At 40.9% G+C, this 25,760-nt stretch overlaps 5 protein-coding genes across 5 annotated transcripts; 4 read left to right on the top strand and 1 right to left on the bottom strand.

Moving 5' to 3' along the window:
* The first annotated feature begins 1,978 nt into the window (after positions 1-1,978).
* Positions 1,979-4,429, top strand: LOC111602883 (uncharacterized protein KIAA1143 homolog). The gene is made up of 3 exons (XM_023320215.2): positions 1,979-2,286; positions 2,369-2,525; positions 4,204-4,429. Exons 1-3 carry the CDS (start codon positions 2,035-2,037, stop codon positions 4,416-4,418), a joined length of 624 nt encoding a protein of 207 aa, XP_023175983.2. The 5' UTR covers positions 1,979-2,034; the 3' UTR covers positions 4,419-4,429.
* A 5,059-nt stretch (positions 4,430-9,488) lies between these two features.
* On the top strand, positions 9,489-13,629 carry LOC111602882. Its single transcript, XM_023320213.2, has 6 exons — positions 9,489-12,206; positions 12,263-12,535; positions 12,594-12,854; positions 12,921-13,100; positions 13,158-13,521; positions 13,589-13,629. Exons 1-6 carry the CDS (start codon positions 9,510-9,512, stop codon positions 13,591-13,593), a joined length of 3,780 nt encoding a protein of 1,259 aa, XP_023175981.2. The 5' UTR covers positions 9,489-9,509; the 3' UTR covers positions 13,594-13,629.
* A 2,165-nt stretch (positions 13,630-15,794) lies between these two features.
* Positions 15,795-17,170, bottom strand: LOC111602907. The gene is made up of 2 exons (XM_023320249.2): positions 16,931-17,170; positions 15,795-16,567 (listed from the first exon to the last, which is right to left on the bottom strand). Exons 1-2 carry the CDS (start codon positions 17,080-17,082, stop codon positions 16,099-16,101), a joined length of 621 nt encoding a protein of 206 aa, XP_023176017.2. The 5' UTR covers positions 17,083-17,170; the 3' UTR covers positions 15,795-16,098.
* A 1,830-nt stretch (positions 17,171-19,000) lies between these two features.
* Positions 19,001-20,176, top strand: LOC111602905 (facilitator of iron transport 1). The gene is made up of 2 exons (XM_023320246.2): positions 19,001-19,094; positions 19,168-20,176. The coding sequence occupies exons 1-2, from the start codon at positions 19,071-19,073 to the stop codon at positions 20,035-20,037; spliced, it is 894 nt and encodes a 297-aa protein (XP_023176014.1). The 5' UTR covers positions 19,001-19,070; the 3' UTR covers positions 20,038-20,176.
* A 2,435-nt stretch (positions 20,177-22,611) lies between these two features.
* On the top strand, positions 22,612-25,751 carry LOC111602928. Its single transcript, XM_023320277.2, has 6 exons — positions 22,612-22,711; positions 23,097-23,242; positions 24,286-24,406; positions 24,464-24,637; positions 24,695-24,828; positions 24,890-25,751. Exons 2-6 carry the CDS (start codon positions 23,180-23,182, stop codon positions 25,724-25,726), a joined length of 1,329 nt encoding a protein of 442 aa, XP_023176045.2. The 5' UTR covers positions 22,612-22,711; positions 23,097-23,179; the 3' UTR covers positions 25,727-25,751.
* Positions 25,752-25,760: the final 9 nt, after the last annotated feature.

Genomic DNA, 25,760 nt, shown 5'->3' with positions numbered 1-25,760 from the left:
TTAGACTAGCATAAGCTATTATAAACTCTAAGATACCCTGTAATATTTACTCCATAATCAACATTTGCACTGTAAGCCTAAATGAATTTATTTGCACAATTTTAAATTGAGTATTCCCATAGTTAAACAGGACTCATGTGATAACTATATGATACCCTGTAATTTCATGATATAAACAATATATATGCACTCTAGAGTTGGCATGTAACTTAGATGACTAGAGCGTAAAGCAATTTATTTGCTTAATTTTACTTTTCTGTTCCACTTACGAGCTAGCCCAAACAAAGATCGACTATATAATACCCTGTAATTTGTAAGCTTGTGCAACATTAAGAATTACATTGACAAATTAGTTAATTCAAGTATGCCTGCTTCTTAAGCTAAGCTAAACAACTGTTGTGTACTCTGAGATACCCTGTAATTTATTGGCATGAACAATATAGACACACTAAACGCTTAACTTAAATAAATTATATTTAAGAGCGAAAATTTTTTGCATAGTTCAGTAAATTGTTGCTCAGTTTCTAATCTATCAGCAATGACCATGAGATACCCTGTAGTTTATGAACTCATTAATATCGTATAAATACTTGTTTGACAGGCTTAACTGATAGAAATGCTAAAATTGAGGAAATGAATTGCCTATGCCACCCAACAAATATCTAAAAGACTAGGGTATTCATGTCAGTTGAGTTCTTGTTCGCATTGCTCACTTTGCTAACAGTCAGAATTAGTCGAAGCCATAAAGACTTTCGTGATGACACTCGATTTCAATATACCCAATCAGCACTGTTTTACAGGGTATCGAATAGCAAGCATACGCCACGTTCAACTGCACAGTTTGCTGCCATTGCAACACATAAAATGTTTTGCGCTGCTCATTTTTAATGCAGCGCAGAAAGTAAAAGAAAGTTTCCCAGCTGTAGGGAGATAGAGATAGATATTGAGAGAGTGGAAGAGGGAGAGGGAGAGGGAGGTAGATTGTGTGTGTGTGCACACTCCATTTGGGCCTGTCGAACTTGTCGCTTTTGGTGATAAGACGCGGAATCAAATTTAAAAGCTATCAATTTGATATTAGTTGAGGGAACGCTTGTGAGATTTTAAGCGCGTGCCAGGATGCAGTTCAAACTCTTTTCTAGTGTTGGTTGTTGTTGTTTTATGCATAAATTCGCTGCAGTTGGGGCAACATGTGAGCCCTAGTGGCTGTGCGACTGTTCGTTTTTTGCAGCAAGTTTTTGAAATCAATTTACAGATGATTTATTATGTAGCGTTGGCGGTGGTGGGGAGGAGGTTGGTGGATTGATAGCTGCTGCTGCTGCATGCGACAACGGTGAACGTTGATGAATGCCGCTGTGTATTGTTTGGCTGTCAGTTTTGATCAAAATTCGATTTTAGACGGCATCGAATTGCAGGTGAAGTGGAAAATTTGCGAGTTATGCGACAGCTCGCAACGTTTTTCTCATTTTTTCTGGCCACAGATAGCATGGCGGTGATTTGGCAGCAGAATTCGGAAAATTGACCGTATAACGGAAGAGGAAACTGTTGTGGGAATTGCTGCAGCTGAGCGACAGCAAATCGCAGCAGCAGTTGAGCACACAACATTTTTACTGCAATACTCTAAGCAAATAATAGTGAATTAATAGCATTTATTACCCTAACAGACACTTATAGTTAAAAATTAATACAATCACGCTTCATAACCTCTGAATAAACTGTTTTTAATATAACTGAAAGTAAAACCAAGTTTAACATTCAAAAATTAACCGCCATTCACAATGGTTGCCTTTAAAATTTCAAATCAAATATGGCGCTCATGCGCACTACTAGAAGCATCGTTATAAAAACAGCTGTTTGTTAATGCCTCTATATCGATATAAATTGAAAACGATAACAAAATATAAAACATTGAAGCATTAAAATAAGAAAGTTTTAAATCAAAAATGTTATAAAATTGAAGAAAAATTAATGCAAACATTCTTGAATTTAAATAAATAGCAGAGAAAAATTTAATTCTTGCTGAGTTTCACCCTATTTATGGTGATCGAAGTGCGTTTTACAACACTGGTACGAACAGCCGTCCAAAGCGAGAAGCAAACAGCGGCAACCAAAATAGAAAGAAAAGCCCAACTGGAAAACATTAAGAGAAACAGAATTTTTTATACGTATGTGTTTATTGCTATGTCCAAGCGCAATAATATAACCTACGTGAAGCCACAGGAACCCAGTTTTTTGGCCAAGCTCAAGGCGGAAATCGGCTACAAGGAGGGGCCCACCGTCGAAACAAAGGTAAGCTATTGCCGCAGCCGCTGAGTCAAAACAAAGTTGCCCCCGCTCATGCTCAGCTTTGTTGCAAATAAAAAAAAAACAGCGCCAGAGACTAGAGGAAGGTGATCAGGATCAGGAGGACTACGATTCTAGTGAGGAGCGACCGGAGCGTGAAGACGAAAAGCCACAAATTGTGGTCCTAGCGCGTGGGGATCTCACGGCTGACGAGGTGGCCCTCGAGCAGCAGCGCATAGCGAAAGGTAAGCACACACACACGCACACGTGCTGTGTATTTGTATGTTTGCATGTATATATGTATGCTGTGAGTGTGCACTTGCGTATGTATGTGTGGATGTGAATGCGTGTCGGTGTGTGCGTAGGTAGGATGTAGTTATCGTCTGTGGCAGTTTGGCTTTCAGTTCAGTTGAGTCAGAATCGAGCGTCGGTCGCTTCCACGCTTCTTTCACGCTGCCACTTTCTGCCCTACACTGTGTACGTATGTAGGTATGAACGAATATATATATATGTAAAGATATATATATATATATGTACGTGTTTGCATCTGTCTGTGTTTGTTTCTTTTCGCGCGTGTGTTTTTGCAATTGAAATCTTGAAAATTTATATGTATATAAAACATAAACAAAATGCAATTGAAATGCGCAAAAGTGCAGCAAACCGAAAGGCAAAAAACGCCGCGTTCTACATTTTAAATTTTTGCGGGCAATTCGAAGTGTTTGGTTTTCTATTTATTCCGTTTTTTTTTGTTTTCTATTCGCTTTTCGTGTGTGTGCAAAAATACGAATTTGTTGCATTTTCCAAGTGTTTTTGCTCAATGGAAAATTCAACTTCAATTCTAACCTAGAAAATATATGGAGAGGGAAGAGTGTGGGGGAGTTGTAAGTTCTATGTGCCACGCCCGCAACTCAACGCCCACTGGCGTCTCTATGGCAGCAGTTCCAAGTACTGTTCTGCACGCCCTCCCCTTTTCATGGCTTTCGATTATTGCAATTAGTGTGGCACTGCCAGCGGAGCACCCTCATGCACACACACACACATACACACATTGATAGTCATACACACACGCATACTTAGACAGCTGGCACAAAGCATACACACTGACATTTTCATTGGGGCTCCGCTAAAGCGGAGCATGTGATGAAAATCATAGCCAAAGCGGAGCGCACGATAAAGCAGGCGGCCAAGAGAAGTTAACAAATAACGGCGACCCACAGCCGTCGTCGCCGTCGCTGCCATCGCAAAACCAACAACAGCTGCCGCTCTGTTGCTGCTGCCGTCGCCGCCGCCGTTGTAGCCATCGCCATCGTCGTCATCAACCCGCCGCCGCCGCCACCACCGCCACCGCTGCTGCTGTCAGAAGGCCCGCGCAGAAAATCGGGTGAAAACGTGTGAAAGAATGAACGAAGCAGCAAAACGGGAGAGACAATGATGAACGAAACAGGCGAACAAAGAGAGCACGGCAAGTGGCTTGACGACGACATATGTGTGTGTGTGCGTGTGTGAGTATGTATGTGTATGGTCGAAAGGGGGCAGCGGCGGCGGTGGCAGCAACAGCAGCACCAGCAGCGGTAGCCACTGTCTTCTGTCTGTCCAACGGGTGAACTCGATGAGGTGGGAGAAGGAGCACTGCAAGACTCTTACTCAGTAGAATGGAGGGTGGAGAGGGATTTGTGGGCGGCTGTCGGGACGAAACTAGGAAAACGCTCGCAACGACCAAGAAATGAGTTAAAATCAGTTTCTATCTCATTCGTGGACTGCACTGGTGGAATGGGGCGTGTTGTGTTGCATGCGGAGGCGGGCACTGGAAGAACTATTAACTATTGCAACTGCCCATATGGCATAAAAACGATTTTTATGTTTGTCTATGACTTATTTTAGTTTTTTTTATTTATTGCTAATGACCAAATTCTTGCATTGCAGAAGAAGCTGAAAGGCCTGCGGATTTAAGCCAACCCATTGTGTTTAAGCAGCGGGTTAAGCAGCCTAAAATCCAAACTGAGGACGAAACAGAGAAGTCGGATAAACCGCAGAAATCGAAGGATAAAAAAAGCAAAAAGTCAAAGTCGAGCAGCAGCAGCAGCAGCAAATTGTCATTCAACGAAGACGAGGAGGACGCCGAGGCAGGCGAGGAGTGAAATATATAAAATTTCAAACCATATCCATCTATCTGTCAATAATATTTTCGCTGTATCTACGACTAAGCAGCAGCCTCTTTGTATGGTTGGTCGCAGTGAATGGTTAGGTGAGCGTTTAAATCTTTCACAAACACAAACACACACAGGCATACACATACACTTACATACATTCACACACATCTATGTAAATATGTATAAACGCAAACTGCGCACTTAAAATTTGCGTATAAAATAAGTTACATACATACATATATCTCTATCTATATATGTATATATATATAAATATATATGTATATATGTATGTGTGTGTACATATGTAATATATTGATTATAATGGCTAAGTGGTTTTGCTATAAGCCAAGTTCTTATGGGAATGCAAAATTTTTAGCATTTTGTTTATGTTGTTGCAAATGAAAGTTGTATATATTTTATTTTTATTATAAAATCGAATTTGATTTCCAGCTCAACCCAAGCTTATTATTGAAATTGGTCTGAAAACGTTACTAAATTCTTAGATGAAGAAAGCTCAATATCATCTCATAATTCAGTCATCACCTTTTGCTTGTTAAGATCATAAATATTTAAGTTCTAATCTCAGCTTAAATATGAAAACTTAAAATTTGGTCTTAATTTGATTCGCTTTGAGTTTATATTTCAAATATCATTTAGTTGTTATCAAGATAAGATCATGGCTCATGTATCTTAAAATTAGTAAATAATTCGAATTGTTAGTTAGTTAGTTATTATTGATATTTTTGCATTCGTCATCAAATGGTAAAAGAAATTAGTCATTCTCTTTCTTTGGAATATGATATATGTTGAACAAATGTATAGAAGAAATTCATTTCTATATATTTTTGTAATACATATATAAATATATATGTGCACACGCATATTAAATATTGTTATTAAATGTAAGTTAACGGGTTGTATTGATTAACTTCATTACTGCATTAAGTCTAGTCACTAATTAGAACAGGCCAAGAATTCCAATGCTTGGACTTAGCATAAAATGTAGACAAAAGTAAAAAGATCATATAAATTAAAAGTAAACCAAGTTTCAATATTAAATCATTCATATTAGATATTGACATTTATTTTTCACTCACAAGTGTTTTGCTTCATACTGAAGTTGCTGCCAGCAGGAGTCAAGTTGCATTGCCAATAAATCGTGAAATATATATTACACAATATTTCAATTTAACTTCGCTTTGTACATGATTAAATCATAGAATGTTTGTATATTTAGGGGAATTTAAGCCCCTTCTAATTATACTGACTCACTGCAGTTTTTGCAGAGAGAAAATTTTTCACAATGCACTTTATGCATTTCATTAGAGAAAGTATCTTAAGAATTTTGTTTGTTTGACCTTCCTGACTAAAAGTCAACAAGTTACTAATACTGGGTTGTATATTGAAGTAATTTACAAATTAGAATTTACCAATAATACAATTACCCTAATATAATATATGAATCACGCCGAAACAATTAATGGCAATTGTAAAAATGATTGGCAATTTAAAATAGGTTTCAATGAAATATTAATGCCTATTAGAAAAGTTATTAAACTAATTTTTTGCATATGAAGTCATCCAACTTACTTGGTAAACTTTAGTTAGTTCTTAGAATCTATCTTAGAATTTTCAACAACAAAATATAAATATTAAAATTTGATGATGATATACCCTTGAGCTACTCGCTGCCCGTCATACAAATATTAGCCCCCAATTTCCAATGCGTTAATTTTCAAAATATCCTTTCAAAAATCGTTGCTTTTCATCTAAAAAAAAAAGAATAAAAATATCTGCAAGGTTAACTTTCTTAGAAATTGTATCTAAAATTCGCATGACAACCAACGACGGCGACGACACAAACCAGAGAAAAGGTCACGTGTATGTATAACAGAAGTTTTGTTATCGTTTTATTATAAATACATACATATATACGATATATATAAATATATATAAATATATATATATATATATATAAATATATATAATAATATATACATATATATATTAATACTATTTTACCGATAATTGGTGGCTCTTAATGAATCCCGTGGCAGCGGTTGCGGAGCTAGGCGAATGCCAAACTTCTACCAGTTGCCGATCAACGGGGGTGAGAAGCGGGTTACTTTCAAATTTGTACTTGCATATAGACCAAATCACACACATAAACATTTTGATATATACATATACATATATATATATATATATACACGCACACATGCATGCAAACATGGCATTCAGCTTACATACATACATATAAATATATACATACTTATATAAGTATACATACATATATTTGTATGTGTGCATATATATATATATTTGTATGTTTGTATGTGTATTGTATTATATTGGCCCATAGCATGCGAGAGCGACAGAGAGAGTGAGCGCGAGCGAGAGAGCAGCAACGTAATCTGAAATAAGTTGGGAAAGAAGAAGAAGCATCAGCAGCGCCAGCAGAAGTATCGTGATGAGTATACAGTTTTAAAACTTACAGACGGGGCAATCGCCGCTTTGCCTATGCTTACTACACTTGATACATATATATTTATTTATGTGTGTATGTGTGAGCGAGTGTCAGTGTGAGGGAGCATTCAATATTGGCCTGGTTTAGCAGTAACTATTCATTACCACTAATAAGCTGCAGCAATATCAATATATACTGTTATTCGTTTGCGCGGGAAATTTTCAAATTTTTGCGCGTCGCAGACACATGTCCAATACAAAAAAAAGAAAAAATCCATCAAACACGCCGGCAACTGCGTCGACATATACGTTAAACGACAACACAGGCAGCAGCAATGCCGTTTCAGTTTTGTTTTGTTCATTTCGTTCGTACGCGCGGTACAATTGTCAAATTTGTTTTTCCCTCCCATCCATCCATTCACATGGGCGCGCTCCAATACTACAACAGCACCGTATCCACCGACGAACACACGCACGCATACAGTCATCTGTAGTGACAACGGTTCGTTTGCGCTTCACATTGCCATTCGCTATTTTTGAGCGTAACACCTATGGCCAGATGTGTGTTCTCTCTGGTTACTCTCTTTGTGCGCTACGATGCGAAAGTTGGCGCTCTGCCGACAATTTTGCCTTGCTGATCTTTATGCAAGTTGCACGTTGAGTTGAAGGCATGTGATTTAATTGTAGTTTAGTTATTTTTTGCAGCTGCACTAGTTGCAACATGCAATAAACGCTTATTGCAATTTTATCGATTGTTCGATAACATTGGCGCGCGCCGCTCTTTGGGAACACATGCAACCCTGCTTACCGGGATGTCGCCCATGCAACTCTGTGTTTGTAGCGACGTTTTTCGCTTTTTTCCGCTTCCATTTCCAGTTTGCCTTGTTGTTGCCCCCGTCTATCGTCCGTTTGTCGCGCTTTGGCATAGCGTTCTTTTTTCATTCGCTTCGCGTTTGTGTGTGTGCTCCACAATCAAGAAAAATTTTGTTGTGCGTTCGGCAAAAAAGATCCTTTATTTTTATTGTGTTGTTTTTACGTGTTATCATTTTGTTAATTGCCACAATAACAATAACAACAACCTGCCACTACCTTTTAAAGTGTGACGTAAAATGTAAATTGTAAGTGTTTGTTTTTCCTCTGTATATGTTTAGATCTTAGTTTGTTATTGTGCGATTGTGCAGAAATTTATAGAATTTGGATTTAATAGTTTTCAACTTGCCTAAAAAAATAGCATTTGCACACACAAACAGGCATAAAGAAGCACACACACATACAAACTAATACGCACGCATACATCAAAACATCGACACACACACACATGCATACATACACAAGCGCAAAACACGCTCCTGTACCCACCCGTACTCCACTCCACGCCGCCGCCGCTAGCTACAACAGCAGCAGTAGCAGTAGCAGCGAGCCACAGCCAACCAACAACCAACACCGCAGAGCCAAAGCCAACGTCGTCGTCGTCATCGTCGTCGTTGTCTCACCGGCCGTCTGTCCGTTCGCTTGTCTGTTTGTCCGTCCCAGCGTCTGCGTGTCCGTTTGTATCAACATACATACATATTATATATCTGTGCCTGTGCATGTATGTATGTGAACGTATATATATAGATTGTATATGTGCGTGCGTGTGTGTGTGTGCTCGTTTTGTACGGTGCGCTTTGTATATATGTAGGTGTGTGTGTGTGTTGTCTGTATGTATGTCAATCGTGCAGTTGCTGTGTGCTCGGTAACTGCTGTTTGCATGTGTGTAATATATATATATATAATATAAATATATATATATAATATAAATGTATATATATATATATATATATATGTATATATATGTATATATATGTATATATATATATATATGATTGTTTATGCAACACAGTACATACAAATATACATCAGGTTTTACATAGCGATGTACTAATATATATATATGTGTATATATATATATATACATATATTATATATAAATAATTTTTAATATGCCTAGCAAAATTAAATTTGTATGATATTTCATACATATATATGTACATACGCAAGTACATAGATTATATATATAACTGTTTGCAATAATACATATAAACATGCCAATATATACATATATATTTGCAATTTACATATATACATATTAAATTGTATTTTAGTTTTAATCCAATATGGCAGCCATTTTGTCTCAATTAACTCTTTTTGGCTTTGCTGCCCCCTCTTGTTATGGTTTGTGAGGGGGAGGGGCGTAAAGGGAGGGCGGGCTTAATTCACCTAGATTTCAATTTTCTTTGCTTTATTATTATTATTTTTTTTTTTTTTTTTGGCAATTGTTAATTTTGTGTTGTGCTCTATTTGATTAGTTTTCTGCAAGTTTTGCGTTTTGTTTCCTCCAATTCTTCTTTGCTCTGGTCTTTCGTTGATATGTTTACGCTTTGGCTTTCAGTTTCTATGTGCCAAATATTTTCCAGTTAATTTATGAGCTATCGATTTACAACAAATGAATAAAAGGAAATTAATCAAAATTCATTATCGATCTAATTTAACAGGCGCATCCTCGACAACAGCAGCAGCAGCGACATCTATCGACCAAGAGGCACATTCCAAAAGCAGAGAACAAAATAACAAATGACTGAAGTCGACGTCGTTTTGCCGGAGGGCGTTGTCGAGCCCACAACCAAAATACTTGCCAAGGGGGCAGCCAACGACGACGACGACGACAACAACAGCAGAAGCAGCAGCACATCTGAGACTCAAAATGAGCAGAAGACAAACTCCAAACCAGATCTGGAGACGGACCAGCAGATAATGCTCGTAAAGGACACAGAAGGAGATTCAGTTAAAGTAACAAAGCTGCCGCTCGACAGCAATAGCAACAGCAACAGCAATGATGATAGCAAGCCAAATCCAAATGCAGCGACAGAGTCCATGGATGTGGATGACACTGAGGAGGGTGACTCACAAATAACTAGCTCCAGTTCCACAGAGAATGGTAATGGCAATGGGAAAGAGTCAAAACAGAATGCAGATGATGATGAAGAGGACGAAGAGGAGGAGGAGGAAGTGACCACCAATGGTGATCATGAAGATGTTGAGGATGAAAAAATAGGCAGCACTGCTGAAAACAGTTGCGATGCAGAAGATCCGCTGGGTGCAGCAACACAGCTACCAGCAGATCAAGAGGAAGATGCACTAATGGAAGAGAAGAAGAGTGTGGGAAATGCAGATGAACTAGATGAAGTGGATGACGAGGAGGGCAGCCAGCAAAGTGGCACAGCCAAAACGGTGACCGACTCGGAAGCCGATGGAGATGCAATGCATACCGAGGAGGAGGAAGTTCAAGAGAAGGAGAAGAATCAGACGCCAATGAATGGCTTCACACAAAGCCCAAAGGCTAAAGAATCTGCTGCTGTGCTAGCTGTCAAACCCAATGGACAGGCAACAGCAGCCGAAGCAACGAAAAGCAATGACAACAATGATGGTGAAGATGCAGGGGCCGTGGTTAATCTGGACGAGGACAGCGATGAGGATATGTCAGATTTGACGGAGCAGAAACAAGAGCCAACAACCGTGGCTGCTCTCAAGCCAAACGCAACTCCTAACAAACCAAAAGCCATGCCCGCAGCCGTTGCGTCAAGCAACGCTGATTCTTCAGATGATGCAGTGCTTATTCCCTCCGATTCAGAGTCGGAAACGGGGCAAACGGCAGCAATGCCGCTGACACCGCAAAGCAAAAAGTTGCCACCAGTTGCGAAGGCAACGCCGCCGCCACTACCACAACCCCAACCACAACCTGCACCACCAGCAACAGCCGATCAGGACGACGATGATGACGACGACTGTGTGGTAATTGAGGATGATACGCCGCCAAGTATTTCGCCCAGCGACCAGGCGCTAAACAAGCGCAAAAGCGATATGGATGACCTGCATCCGAATAGCAAACGACAGCGCAGTTCAACTCCATCAGGAATGGGAGCGGGTGTCGGCATTGGTCTGGGCCAGTTGACCATAAAGGATGCACGCACTCTAATGCCGCATGAGGCGGGGCCAACTATTGCAGGCGTTGGTGGTGCTGTCTATCCGGTGACCATAACGAACGCCGTAACTGGAGTTGCCACAAATCTGGGCAATACGCCACCTAAGCTGGTGCCAATGGCCGGCATGGTAGGAGCTGGAGTGGGCAACACAGTTCAGCTGACACCGTCCACACTATCGTTGACCGCTGCCGGATTGCCCAGCATGACGAACAATGCGAATCTGTTGCCAGGTCTAACGGACGACATGTTCGTGCTTGAGGCGCCATCGTTTATTGTGCCCTACATCTATGAGAAGCCTCCCAATGATAATATACGCGAGGTCATCCGGGCCATTGAGACAAAGTATGCGCTCTCTGCCGAAGACTTAGCTGTGGCGGACAAAGTGGATGAGTTCGATATGATGACCGAGCAGAACAAAGAGGATAAATCGAATGCAGATGGAACGACGACAACGAATGCACCTGCAGGTAAAAAGAAACGGAAGAACGGCGACGATGAATCGTGGTCGGAGCAATCTGACGAAGATGACGACGACGATGATGACGATGACTCCGAGTCAGGGGTACGCACCAAGGTGTTAATCAAGGAGGCCAACGATGATCTCTCCGCCCTAAAGAGCGCCATCAAACCCGCCGCTGCAGTCGCCGCTTCCGGCGGTCTCGCATCCAATGTACCCGCAAAACCCGGCCAGGAGAACTACTTTGAGAGTCCGTTGGGTAAATTCTTTATGGACATTGGCGTTGGCCTGGTGCAGGAATATGTGCAGTCGGATCTGTTGCGATTGCAAAAGCGTAAAATGCGTAAGTCTCTATCACGAGATCCTAAGGACTTTGAGATGGCAATCAATGCGTTGAGCGGCAATCTGCAGGCGTCGAAGACGAAAAATGCCCCCTTCAAGTTCACAATGAAGCGCTGCGAATTCTGTAATTTCAAATCCGAATCCGCGCTTTCCATGGCGAATCATTACGAGACGCCGCATATGAATGGCGTACTATATAAGTGCAACTTTTGTACATTTGAGATTCGAAATGCCACTGAGATCGTTTATCACATGGAAGCCGTGCACAATATCAAGGCGCGTCTGATTAAGCCGCTGCCGTATCACACGTGTCCCAACTGCGGCTTCGAGGATAACGGCAAGGCGAAGCTGGCACGCCATCAGCCGGTTTGCGCCAAGAAGTTCCGGCCGGAATTGAATCTGGCGCCGCCCAACGACTGGGAAGCGCCTGCTAAGATACCACGCATCAAGCCGCGGCATGGACTGGTTGGCACAGCTACCGCCTATCAGGTAAGTTATAGAGAAACTGTCGGAGATTATCAATTAACTATTCTATCTCTTTATAGGCCATGGCTGCGCAGGCAGCGGCGCAAAAGGCAGCGCTGGCAACCATACAACAACAACAGGCAGCCGTACAGGCACGCAATTTACAGGCCGCAGCGTTGGCTGCACAAAATGCGGCCAAGATGCGACAGCGTGCACCACAACTGCCCAAGGCTATGCCCAATGCCAACAATATGGTCAGAAGTCCTGCGCCTGTTCGCGGTGCCATTGGCGCTGCCAATGCGGCACTCTCGCTGCCCAACAGCTATCAATTGGCAGCCGGACAGCTTGTGCAGGTCAGTACTCCTTAGCTATTTTATCTACAAGATCTAACTGATGTTTACCTAATTGCAGCAAGCGTCGAAGAAGCCTATTGCGGGTCAGCCGAGCATCTCAATAACGCCACTACCTCGACAAACTGCAGCTGGCAGCAATGCGGCCGCTGCTTCGTCCAGCAAGGCGCCAGCGACAGCGGCGGCGGCTGGCATGAAGCCCGGCCAGAGTCCCAGCGGCGGCAACAACAAGGCACAGTTTGTCATCTGCGAGATATGCGATGGCTATATCAAAGATCTGGAACAACTGCGCAATCACATGCAGTGGATGCATAAAGTGAAGGTAAAGCGTAAAAACAATTATCTACTGCTAGAGTAGGTGCTAATGTCACTCTATTTTGCTTTTCAGATACATCCCAAGATGATCTACAATCGTCCACCGTTGAATTGTCAGAAGTGTCAGTTCCGTTTCTTTACGGATCAGGGTCTGGAAAGACATTTGCTGGGCTCGCATGGCTTAGTAACAAGCTCTATGCAGGAGGCGGCTAACAAGGGCAAGGATGCTGGCCGTTGTCCTGTCTGTGGCAGGGTAAGTCTTTACATATTTAAATTCTATGATCCCTTCTAATTGCAATCCATGATATAGATGTACCAATGGAAGCTACTGAATCACGTATCGCGCGATCATCATATGACCCTGAAACCTGCACATTTATCGTACAAGTGCACCGTCTGCACGGCTACCTTTGGCATGTACAAACAGTTTGAAACGCATGTGTATACGGCGCATAGCACTGTGGCTCGAAAGGCAATGGACAGCAAGAAAAATAGCGCACAGTCCAGCAGTGGTAGCAGTGGTGGTGCTGGTGGTGCTGGCGGCATGGCGCGCAATGCGCTAGGAGCCGCCAATGAATCATTGCTAAAACCGCTGAAGATCAACGATGAGATCACCATCATACCACAGCCTGCATCGAAGCCACGAATCACAAATATGGAGAGTCATGTTATAGGCAAGTCGTCGACAAACAATATATATTATTCTATCAAATAACATACATATATCTATCAAATTTACAGATTAAACGGCGCATTGGATTAACCAAAAAGAAAGGAAAAAAGAAAAAACACAAACCTAATCTCGCATAGTTTTTGCTGCAGCATTTTGGCCGCTGGCGCGTTAAGATTAGTTTTTATTTGATTTTAAGGCTGCGCCGACGCGAACGTCTATATATATATATAATATAATATATCTATGATTTGTTAGTAAGCCAGAACTGTATAAAGCGAGCGGAAAAGAAATTTTTAGTAAAAACCACAAAGCAACCTAAACCTAAACCTAAATATACGTCGATCATTAAGAGAAAAAGTTACCACTTAATACAGATACACACGACTATGATTATTCAGATACACACACAGCAGATACAGATACAGATAAAGATACGGATACATATTTCAGATTCTAGTTACGATTTAGTTGATATATGTACGTTGGCATGTGCACATATGTTGAAATTGTAGCTACTACTACTAATAAACACAATTACCATACCATGCATAATTTACACATACATTTTAAGCACACACAATTACACACACACTCACACACACATATATATATAAATATATATTTTAAAAGAAGCCGCTAGAGCGCATCGTCTACATGACTATGTAAAATAGTTAAAAACTAAATATTATTTATACTATATACGAATACAAGTATCTAAATGTGCGTTGCAGTATGTACATATTACACACACACACACACAAGCACACATACACAATAACACGCCAATGGCAAGTCGATAGCAATAGACACGTCTATTGTTATCGATAAGTCGTGTGAAAGTTACGTAAAGAGCATGAGATACGGAAGTATGATGGGGCTGAATAGGCTTTCTAAAAGGGGGTTTGCGGGTGCGAAGGGGGTTAAATGAAATCGAAGTGGAGTTTTACGATTCGGGGTGGTTCTCTTAACTGATCTGAGACGTTCAACCATTTTAATTTGCGTGTACAAGTTTAAACTTATATTTATATATATATATATATATATATAACATAATATCTATTAATATAAAGTATATCATCTATTAGGACGTAAGAAATCATGTACTACAGTTAAACAAACTAAAACACAACAACAACAACAAACAACAAAACCAACAAATGAAAATGAGAAAAATTAAAAACTAGTTAATATAAAATTGAATATAGTTTGTTTTTTATTGATTATGCTATTGCTGCATATATAGTGTAGAGTAAGATATAGTGTGAATTAGCTAAGGTTAGCTACATAGCGCTCTTCGGCTGCTGTGTTTATGTAGCTCAAAGTGTATTTCGAAAGTTTAATAGAAAACTCAATTATGCTGCACGACTTATGGGCTTTAAGCGAGTTCTTATCTTGGCGTTAGTTTTTGATTTAAATTATAAAACCTCTTATATTTTATCTAAATGAAAATTTTGAACATTATTAATTTTTAGCTATTTTAAAAAAGTTTTTCCCCAAAAATTTATATATTTGTATATATTTTATAAACATTTATTAATTTATTTTTATTTAAATTTTATTTGTTTTTATTTAAATTTTTAAAATTAAAATTTTTATATAAATTCTTGTTTTCCACAAGTATTTTGAAAATTTTATTTTTGTTTTTCAATATTATCAGATATTGAGTTTTTTAGCATATAAAAGTATTGCGTATATTAAAATATTTATCGCTATATTTAATATGTATAGCTATCATGTTGTTCACATATAGCAATGCAATAATATGAAGTTTTTCTATAATTAATATATATAGATATTATATAGTTTTTGCTAATTGTGAATTAGGCTGTATGCCTCATGGAATATCTCGTTTTTTTGTCAGTTTGTGTTTAATTATAGCATTTATTTCATAATAATGCGAAAAATTAAGTTCACCTCCAAAAGTTGAAGCTGAAATCGGGTTCAAACTTGAGTAAAAATAATGAGGCTGCCTATTAAATGTAATGTAGTCAGATCGATAGACCGGAAGGAAAGTTATTAAGCCAAGATCATAATCACACGTGTTTACCTTTCTATAAATAAATAAATATATATATATATATATATATATATATATATATATATATAAATATATATATATATGTATATGTATATGTATGTATGTATGTGTATATATAGCATATATATAACATATATGAACGGGCATTCAAGTTTATGTGAGAAGTGTGAATGGATGGAAAGCTTTTAGCAGCTCTTCCTCAGTCACATGCCTGGCCGTCAGTAAAAATCGATTTGATCGAACATTTTTTTTTAAGAGTTGTTGCTGCTTTGCTGCATTTTCTTTTATTTTTACGTATACAAAAGTGAGTTGACTATGGCAAAGTCAATGTTTTGGGGCGGTACTTTCTACTAGTTCTAGATATGTATGTTACCTAACGGACTCCATCTCTTGCAGTCTTTTCTAACACTGTCGCTAATAACACTTATTCACTACGTTTAACAATAAGCTTATGTGATATGTATGTGGGTCTTATGATGTGGAGCACAACGCACTGCATTACTTCGTTATCAGAATTTCAATTTTGAGTCCAGCTTCAACTTATTGCTCCTCCGAACTGTTGTCCAAGTCATTGGAGGAGGCAGCGACGCCCAGGCCGCTGAGCGAGCCGTTGGGCGGGAACAGCTCGGAGGCGTGCGTCAGCTTGGCCAACGCATCCTCGCTGAGCAGCTGTGGCTTCTCGAATTCGCTCGTATTCGACTTAGTCAGCTGGTAGAAGGCCGTGTCACTGTGCGTTATATTGACAATGCTCCCCGTCAATGGCAGCGTCTGCAGCAGCTCTTGCGGACTGCTGAAGGCGCCAATGTTGATCGGTGCAATGCCCGTCAGCACCTGGCCGGAGACGTTCGTCTGAATGGGCAGCGGTATGTTGCCCAGATCAATGTGACTCTGATTGGTGTGCGCATCGTAGAAGGTCAGATCCACACGCTCCTGACTCTCAAAGTCCGTCTCATTGTCGCCCACCTCGGTGAGTATGCCTATCTCATAGACCACTGCCTTGACCACGTAGCTGAAAGGATGAAGAGCGAAGGTTAGATAAATGTTAATGCTGTTAGAGTAGAGGCGAGGTAGGTGCTTATAGCTACACTGAGAGAAAATATATGTGAACATTGGAAAATTGTTGAGCAATCTTGCAAGACTTAGAAGACTTAAATAAAGCTGTTGTAGTACTTGAAATGAGTTTGAAATTTGCTTAAAGTAAAATTTTTAGTTTTCTTTAAAGAGAATTTTGATTTCAAACTAATTGAGCTAGGCTTAAAGAGTCTCTTCAACTTAGAATTTTGTAAGCCAAATTTGAAAAGTTTTTTTTTCTAGCTTGTATCTTACATCTGCTTTTCGCTCAGTGTACAGTGTTGGATATTTGGTTACTTACAGATTCTTGGGCGTATCATTGAGATTCGTTTGCAGCTGCTCGAGCGTGGCATTGTCCAGCCCGGAGCTGGCGTCCAGCACTGGCAGCGTGCAGCCAAAGGCGAGCAGCATGCCGAGCACGGCGGCTCCTAGAATCGCATGTTGTGTGTTCATCTCTCGAACGCCTCCTCTAAATGTTTGCCCTTACACGAAATAGGCTCTGCTGCTGCTGCTGCTGCTGTTGCTCTGTTCCCTAGCCTGTTCTTCGCAAGTTTGAGCCTAATTAGTGCGGATCATCGGCTTATATAGTCGTCGTTCAGGTGCGAATTGCGAGATGCGATTCCGCGTAATTATTGCCACCTGTTAATTGGCTGACAGGTTTGCCTTTGCTCTTCTTTTTTTTTGCCAGTCTGAGCTCACTGTTTCTAGGTAGCCTGGCCCACAGGGCACGGGGCCAGCTATTGTTTTCTGCTGCTTCTTCCCTACGCTACGCCGTCAACAGGCTCTAATTAATTGTGCTCGTTTCAATATTCTGTATCAATAACGGAGGCCGTCTACGCAAATCTCAGCTTGGTGTAAAGCGCCGCGTAGGTTGTTGTTTACTCGCTGGCTTAGACCAAAAATAGGTTCATAAACATTGCCAGCGAGCTGACGCACTCGCTTTCTGAACACTGCACGCGCCACGCGTTACGCGTGTTTGCCTTACGAAGCTGCGCAAGCGTTTACGATGGTCATCGTATTGCCAGGTAATTGTAGTATTTCAGCTAGACTTTAGACTAAATTAACATAGAACATTACGCATACGCAGCGTGGGCCTTAAATGACTTATGAAAATCACTCATACGCAGCGTGTGAACTAGGAAAAAGTCTTCGCTGATTTCTATTTATTTTCGTTAACTTGTCTCAACTGAGATAAGCTACGGTTATTCATGGCTTAAATATTTATAATTTCTATAATTATTTCGAGCTTTTTTTAATTAAATTAAAGAGTTTTCAATTTGTAGAGACTGGGCGGTGCCTTGGGCATTGCCTGCTTTTCTGTTTAAGCAGGCAACAACTGCTTTGAGCTGCTTTACAGCCACATAGAACCAGACGAATCCCAACTTTTCATTCATGAGCGCGCTGGAGCTGAATTCAAATAATTCCGTGTTTTATTTCGGGCAGCAATTAAAAGATTTGTGGAAAGTTTTATAGATCAATTCGCACGTTAGAAGCAAATAGCTTAAGTTCAATAATAATTAACATATTTGAGCTTAAAAATAAAGCTGCAAAATCTGAAGTTATGCAAAAATAGTCATCAGCTGCCTGACCTGAGTTTCTCAAAGTTTCGAGCTCTTTCAGCTGCCAGGCTAATCCAAATTGTTCATTGCTCTTTGTGCCATTTAACAGGCAATCAAGTCTCGAAAATCCCCCTCAGTTCGTCCGACTGCTAAGTAAACAATTGTGACCAACATATTAGAGGCTGTTTAAGCTTTGCATCGCTTTCCGCTAAAATTAGTCGGCTGCAAATTTCACTTGCAGCAAATTCAATTTTTCGTAAATAAAAACGTATATTTTTAATACGATTTCTTGGAAACGAATAAAAATCAATTAAAGCCATATAACAAACTAATGTTAATTCAATTAACTGACAGCTTATGCTTCAGATGAACTTCGCTACAAAATAGTAAACAGTCCAAAGCTTCAGCTTGGCCCGGTCTTTCCTTTGGCAGCAACTGACATTTAGAGCAATAAGTTCAATCCTTGAGTCGATTCTCTTTCATAGCTGAAGGTTGTATCTATTACCATTAATTTGGTAGAGCTCCCTTGAATATACACAGATATACACATACATCGTTCCATGCATATAGACTTCATAGAACTTCTAGAAAAAATATTTAATATCATTAAAGAAAAAACTCCGCAATTAAGGGAGAATTCGCAGGTTTTTCTTCTAGAAACCAGTTCAACAAAACAAAAAAAAAATAAATAACAAAAACAAGAATTGTATCTCGCTTGCTCTGAGCCACGTTTGAAGAGTGCTAACTGAAAGCTTAGCTGAAACTTTTTTAGGCCGTCCGCCGTTAAGTTTAAAAACGCGCACACATCTCGTCAGCGAACTTATTATCAATCTGGACTTTGTGGTGAAAACAACTCGGAAATTCAATTCAATAGCAACGACCATGAAGTGCGCATTGATTTTCACTGTGAGTAGGAGCAGCCACTGCCATTGCACTGATCTTCAGCTAATCGATGCTTTCTCTCTCCGTTCCTTTGCAGCTGCTGGTAGCTGCTATCAGCTGCAGCTGTGCTGCGCCCTTTGATCTGAACGATCTGTTTTTGGGCTTGGGCCGAAACGCGCCTGTGGATCGCGAGGCGGAGCAGGATGTGGTCAAGCGTCAGGTGGTGGCCAATGCTGATGGCCAGCTGAAGCAGGTCTCATTCCAGACACTAATTGGCGATTTGGAGAACAGTCTGTTTCAGTCGGCGCTCAGCTTGAACGGTGCCAGCGCAGCAGGTTCGGAGGTGGCTGAGGTAAAGCCAGCCGCACCAGAAGCCCTGGAGACCAATGAGCATAGCGTTGTGAAGCGCTCTGATGAGTCTGCGCCTGCCACGCCAGCCGTCGAGGTGTCCGACAATGCTCAGGAGCGTAAAATTCTGCTGCAGACCACGAAGAAGGTGCCGCAGAGCGATGAGAGCGGACCCGCCCATCTGATCATCGATCGCGTCTCTGTGCTGCCACAGAGCGGCGTCTCTGTGCCCCTGATACCCACCTTCCAGGTGCATCACACCAAGATCACATCGGCCACCATCACCGAGGATGCGAACAAGGATAGCAGCGATGGCAAACAGACCAAGATTAGCATCACGAAGACCTCCATTACCTCAACGGCGCCAGTCGAGAGTGTCGAGGCGCAGAGCACCTCAACCAGCGCAAAGCCCGAGCTGGCCAGCACCACAGAGAAGGCAACCACCAGCGAGGCGACCAGCAGCGGCAGCACCACTACCAGCACCACGACCACCATTACCAGCAGCAGCACCACCGCCGCAGATCAGCCAATTGTGAAGCTGAAGCAGGTGGAGGAGAAGCTCAAGGCTAAGGTCGCCGAGGTAGAAGCTGAGCCTGTCATACTGACCGCACGTGTCTAACCATTTCGGAGACACTCTAGTCTTAGCCAACTCTCAACTCACCAACTCACTCACTCACACATACATATACACATACATATACATATTTATATCACGCTAAGTTGAATTAAAGTCATGTGATTTGATCTGAAGCCCAAACAGCGAATTGGCGGCGCCTTTTTTATTTAAATTTTAAATTCACACAACAAATCGTGAGTAGCGTAGGGAGGGAGGTGGGGGGTCCGCCAAATTTGAGGCTCTAATTGCTAAAGCATACGGCAAAACTGCCTTTTGGATTAGCATCCCAGCGAGCTAGACTCAGTCGAGCATAGCAAAAGTTTTCCCAGCGACGTGGCCAGCGAAAGAAAATGAATTTCCCGCTTGTCTCTGAGATCGCTTTTCCGCTTTTGCCATTGTGTTCAGTTCTCGATCGAAAGCTTACTCAATGCTCGAGTGCAAACAATTCCCAGCGTATTCCATTGGGTTAGCCAAACATTGCCCAACTTTGTTGGGGTGTGTAGCACTGCGAACCGCAACTCGAGTGCAATTTTTTTATTTATTATTATTTTTGCTTAACGAAGTGTTAATCAGTTGAGACTTCGCAATTGAATAGTAATTTTGAAAACGTAATCAATCATAAAGTGAGTAATGCAAATGGACAAAAGGGAAAATGTTCAAATTGAATGAAATGCAAATAAAATCAATAAATAAATACAATTAAGTCAAGGACAGCTGAGGGCATTTGGTGAAGAAGAGGCTCACTTTTAAATATTCTTCCTAATCATTTAAGTGTTTAAGAGTGTGTAAGTGGGTTAAACTGTGTATGTACTAGCTGATCCTAGAGTTTCTCTCTCATTGTTTAAGCTAGCATTTCCTTTTTTGCTCCCTATTTGACCATTCTCCTCTCAACTTATCTTTCACCTTCTTTCAATTGATTTCGAACTTTCTCTTTATCTCTATCTATCTCTCTCTCTCTTTCTCTCTCTTTCTCTGTCTTCCTGTTACTCACATTCTTTGTATCTTAATTAATCATATCAGTTGTTTCTTATCTATCTATATACATATATCTCTTATACTTGGTATTTCATTTTCTGTCTTTCTTGTTCCCTCTCTACCTCGCTATGTTTCCTTTATTATATTTAGCTTTTACTGTTTTAGCCTTTTTTTCTCTCTTGTTATTTTTCTCTATTTTTAATTTTTTTTCTTTCTCCCTCTCTTTCTTTCTCTGTCTCTCTTGTTGTCTCTCTATTATATTTATATTTTTATGTTTTCCCCTCTTTCACTATGTCCCTCTTTTTCTATTTATAGTTTCCTTTCCTCCCTCTCTCTCTCTCTCTCTATCTGTCTAGCTATATCTTGCTCTCTCTATCTCTCATTATTTATTTGTCTCTCTCTCGCTCTCTCTCTCTGCTTATATATCTTCCTCTATCTGCCTCTTTCTCTTTTTCTATTGCTCTTTCTATGTTTCCTTCTCTGTCTTAGTCTCTTTCTCTATCTCTCTTTTATATAATTCTCCCTAATTATTTTTTATCTCTCTCTACTTCCTTCTCTCTCACTTTCCTTCACTCCCATTCTCTCTGCTGCTCTCTCTATCTCTTTCTCTGATTTATATAATTCTTTCTTTATCTCTATCTCTATTTCTATTTCTATCTTCCTCTCTCTCTACAAATCTCAATCTTGTAATCTGCGCTAATCTGCAATCTCTATTTGTTTCTCTTTCTAGCTAGATATCAGTATCTCTCTCTCTCTCTCTCTGTCTCGCTCTCTATCTCTTGTCTATTAGCTTCTTATCTATTATTCATACACCAATTCTATTCAAGTATTTATTGAATTCAAGTTGTATTTTCGTGTTTATTCGACTTTGCATTTGTCGCACTTCATTACAGCTCTGTAAATATTTACTCCCTTCGTTTGGGTTTTTTTGTGATGTTTTGTGCTTTGGACAAGCACTTGATACTCTTTCCTATCTGCGCATATTGCGCTGGGATTCACGCACCCATTGGCTGATTCATCAATATATGGATCTGAATATGAGCTTTCCCCTTGGCTCCACTGCTGCCCTTTGAGGCCACGCAGCAATCAATCAGAACACGATCGCGGAATTGATAAACTGACGAGCACGAGCACAAACTATTCAAGAGGGAACGAGGTGGACGTCAGGCGGGCAGTCCACATGACCAGAATAGCGGATATTAAGTATACGCAGCGTGCTGCAAAACTAAGGGAGGCTAATTGTTGCTATTTACAGTTACGGCCAAACAGCAGGCAAACATTTTTAAAATTAGCACAAATTGTTATAAATATGGCATTTAATATATAATTCAAATGTATTAAGTCAAAGTAAACAGAATGCGAAAAAAGGTGTTAGATACGGGGTATTTGATAAGTAATTGAAATACATATACAATTGGCAGTGCGGCGAGGCGATTGGCGTCTTGGCCCAGTCTTCGGCTTTGGCCCAGCACATAGTTTTGATAGCGCGCAGTTTTACCCTTAAAATTTCATTAGGCTTATCTTATCGCCGAGCCCAAATTACAGCCGAGCCAAGGCAATTGTCGATGGCTATTCAATGGACGGATGAATTGCTGCTGCCCGGCTCTCAGTCCAAGAAAAGCAGCCGGTGCACGCGCAACGCTTTTCCGCTTGTACGCAACTGGGGCAGGTGCAAACAGCAATACACCTAGAATATCAAACGGTGAGCGAGATAAAAGCAGCAACAACAGCAACAACAACAACAACAACAATAATAATTTTGTATAAAAAAATAACAACTGCTGTGACTACCCTACCCAGCGTAGCTGATTTCTAAATAAAAAAAGAATACAAGCATGTACGACAGTGTAATTTCGCTCAAGTGCTGTGACTCATTTGTGCCGTGTGATAACAATATATAGCTGTAAACTATATCAAAAGCAAATAAAGCGATTTTAAGTAATTGCAGTTTGAATTGGAATTCCAATTGGAATTTGAATAGAGTTTACAGTAAATGCCAAGAACTCATTAAACCGATAAGATATAAATGTGTGTGTGTGTGTGAGTGAGTGCCAAAGCTTTTTCCTAATTTATAATTGAATTTACAGTCGCACGGTCTTATCGAGGTGTTTAGCAGCCCGGCCAATTGGCATTTGAACGAACTTATATAGCAACTGGCCAAAAAGGAATTATGGCGGGAGTCAGCGTGGGATTCGCCAAGTGTTTTATGCTATTTATGGCCGTTGTCATATTGGTAAGTTCCCCTATCTGTCCATATAGGCAGACCTGTCTCATCACATAAAATAAGCTCTAAATTTAGCATTAACTTAAACTGTTTTCAATTTCATAAAAGCCACACATTAGTCATTCATCGATCTACAAAACAGTCAATTTTATTACTTCCTCGAATTTTGGATGTATGTAGCCTATTTTTCTTGAGTGCTAAAGGAAATAATCATTTCTTGATAAGGAACTCTTTTCACATGTTCGATAAACAATCTACATGATATATTAATCAAAATTTCCCATGCATTTAATTGATAACTTATAGAATTTTTAGCGTATTATTTCAATTAAGAAATAATAATTAGATTTGATTGCTGGTGTTAAGTCCCCATATGGATATTGAAACTTTTTGCCTGTCATCGTCTATTCAATATCGTATATCGTATATATCGTATAGAGTATATCGTATTTTATTAGTCTTTCATCTTCCATTTTTTATTTTTCATCATCAATCTTCCATCTTCCATTTTTCATCTTCCCTCTTTCATCTTTCATCTTCCATCTTCCATCTTCCATCTTCCATCTTCCATCTTTCATCTTCCATCTTCCATCTTCCATCTTCCCTCTTTCAACTTCCATCTTCCATCTTCCATCTTCCATCTTCCATCTTCCATCTTCCATCTTCCATCTTCCATCTTCCATCTTCCATCTTCCATCTTCCATCTTCCATCTTCCATCTTCCATCTTCCATCTTCCATCTTCCATCTTCCATCTTCCATCTTCCATCTTCCATCTTCCATCTTCCATCTTCCATCTTCCATCTTTTATCTTCCATCTTCCATCTTCCATCTTCCATCTTCCATCTTCCATCTTCCATCTTCCATCTTCCATCTTCCATCTTCCACCTTTCATCTTCCATCTTCCATCTTCCATCTTCCCTCTACCCTCTTCTCTCTTCCCTCTTCCCTATTCCTTCTTATCTCTTCCCTCTTCCGTCTTCCCTCTTCCACCTCTTTTCTTTTATTAAGCCTTTTATCATCTCTTCATTGATTCAATTTGATTTCCTCATAGGTACAAGGACTCGTATATTTAGGACTCTCAATATGGGGCATTACATTACGCGATTGCAAAGACAAATCGGATATCGCTGCTGAGCCATTCCAGTTTGCCATGAACTTGATCTATTTCGTGCGTAAGTAGCTTAACTAGCTAAAAATTCTACATTCTTCTCACGCTATGACTCCAACAGAGCAAGAGTGTGGCAATCCGGTTGTTGCACTGAATTACAATAACATTGACCAAAGCTACGAGTTAACCATGGATTGGGCCAAGTCGTTTGCTATAACCAATCGCGAGTTCATCTTTCTGGTGACCTATGCCGTGATCAGCGGCCTGTGGGTGGCTTCATCCACCTTGATCATATGTAAGTGCCAATATATGTGAGGAAGATCTATTTTCTTAAGGACTCCTCTAACCATAGTAACCCTGTGCTTCGCAACTACCAAATTGATTTCCGGCACGGTTTATTGGCCCTGGTTCCTATCCGTGCTGGCTGGCTGCGTGGTGGACGTGGTGGCCACCGTCTACCATGGCTTGGACATATCAGAGACTTTGGTAAGACCGCATAGCTACTCATCCGCTAAAGAATTCTCTAAAAGTATTTTTCGTTGCACAGGGCCTGAACGAAGCCTTTAATTACGTTGGCGCCACACTGGATCCTACAGCACCCAGCGGAGTCACTACAGTTTTGGAAACATTTGGAGTTTACTTTTCCACGCCTGCCATTGTGCTCCTCTGCCTGAGCAGTCGTGTGGTGATTATTTGGCTGCTGAACGTGATCGGCGGCGTCTTCTGTCTATCCCTATCAAATATTCTGGCCAAGCAGACAGCAGCCAAGAAAAGCAGTAGGAAGGCAGCCAATCCAGAGCAGGCGCCACAGCCCGTGATACTTGAGGAGCATTTGCAGCAGCCAACGGCACCGGCGTCTCTAACGCCACAGTTTGAACAGGAGCCTCAGTATCCGGAGCAAGTACGTCCGAAGCCCTCGCCTCTTATAATACCAGCGCAGACCTCAGATATGCTGGAGCGACAGGATTCACGTTACCGGCCTGATGATCGCACCACGCTGCAGTCACCAGTGTTGGTCCTGCCGCCACTACCGCAACAGCAGCAGCCTCAGTCGCCAGCACAGCAAGATATAAGCACCTATCGCAACACCGATGCGCATCCCGATCAGCTTAACTATCCCGCCACGGATCCAACCACGCCACGCTCCGTCTCACCCATGTCGCCAGCAGTGCAGCAGCTGGCCGCGGGCTCAGCTTTAAATAGTCGCTATTCGGAAATTTATCCAGTGCAGCCGACGAATCCGCGCATCAGCGAGGAGCTGCGCAATCAGATGCCCTGGTCGTATACGAGTATGATAACCAAACCACCGCCGCCACCACGCAAGCCACAGCAGCAGGTGCAGATATATCCGCAGATACCCGAGCCGGACTACACGGAGAACTAGCTGGTGGACTAACCAGCGTATCTTCGACATGTTT

Source organism: Drosophila hydei, unplaced genomic scaffold, assembly GCF_003285905.1.
Source record: "Drosophila hydei strain 15085-1641.00,03,60 unplaced genomic scaffold, DhydRS2 tig00008128-arrow-arrow-pilon, whole genome shotgun sequence".
In the NCBI taxonomy this organism is placed as follows: domain Eukaryota; kingdom Metazoa; phylum Arthropoda; class Insecta; order Diptera; family Drosophilidae; genus Drosophila; species Drosophila hydei.
Note: the sequence above shows the minus strand (reverse complement) of the source record. Positions and strands in the feature narration are given on the sequence as shown.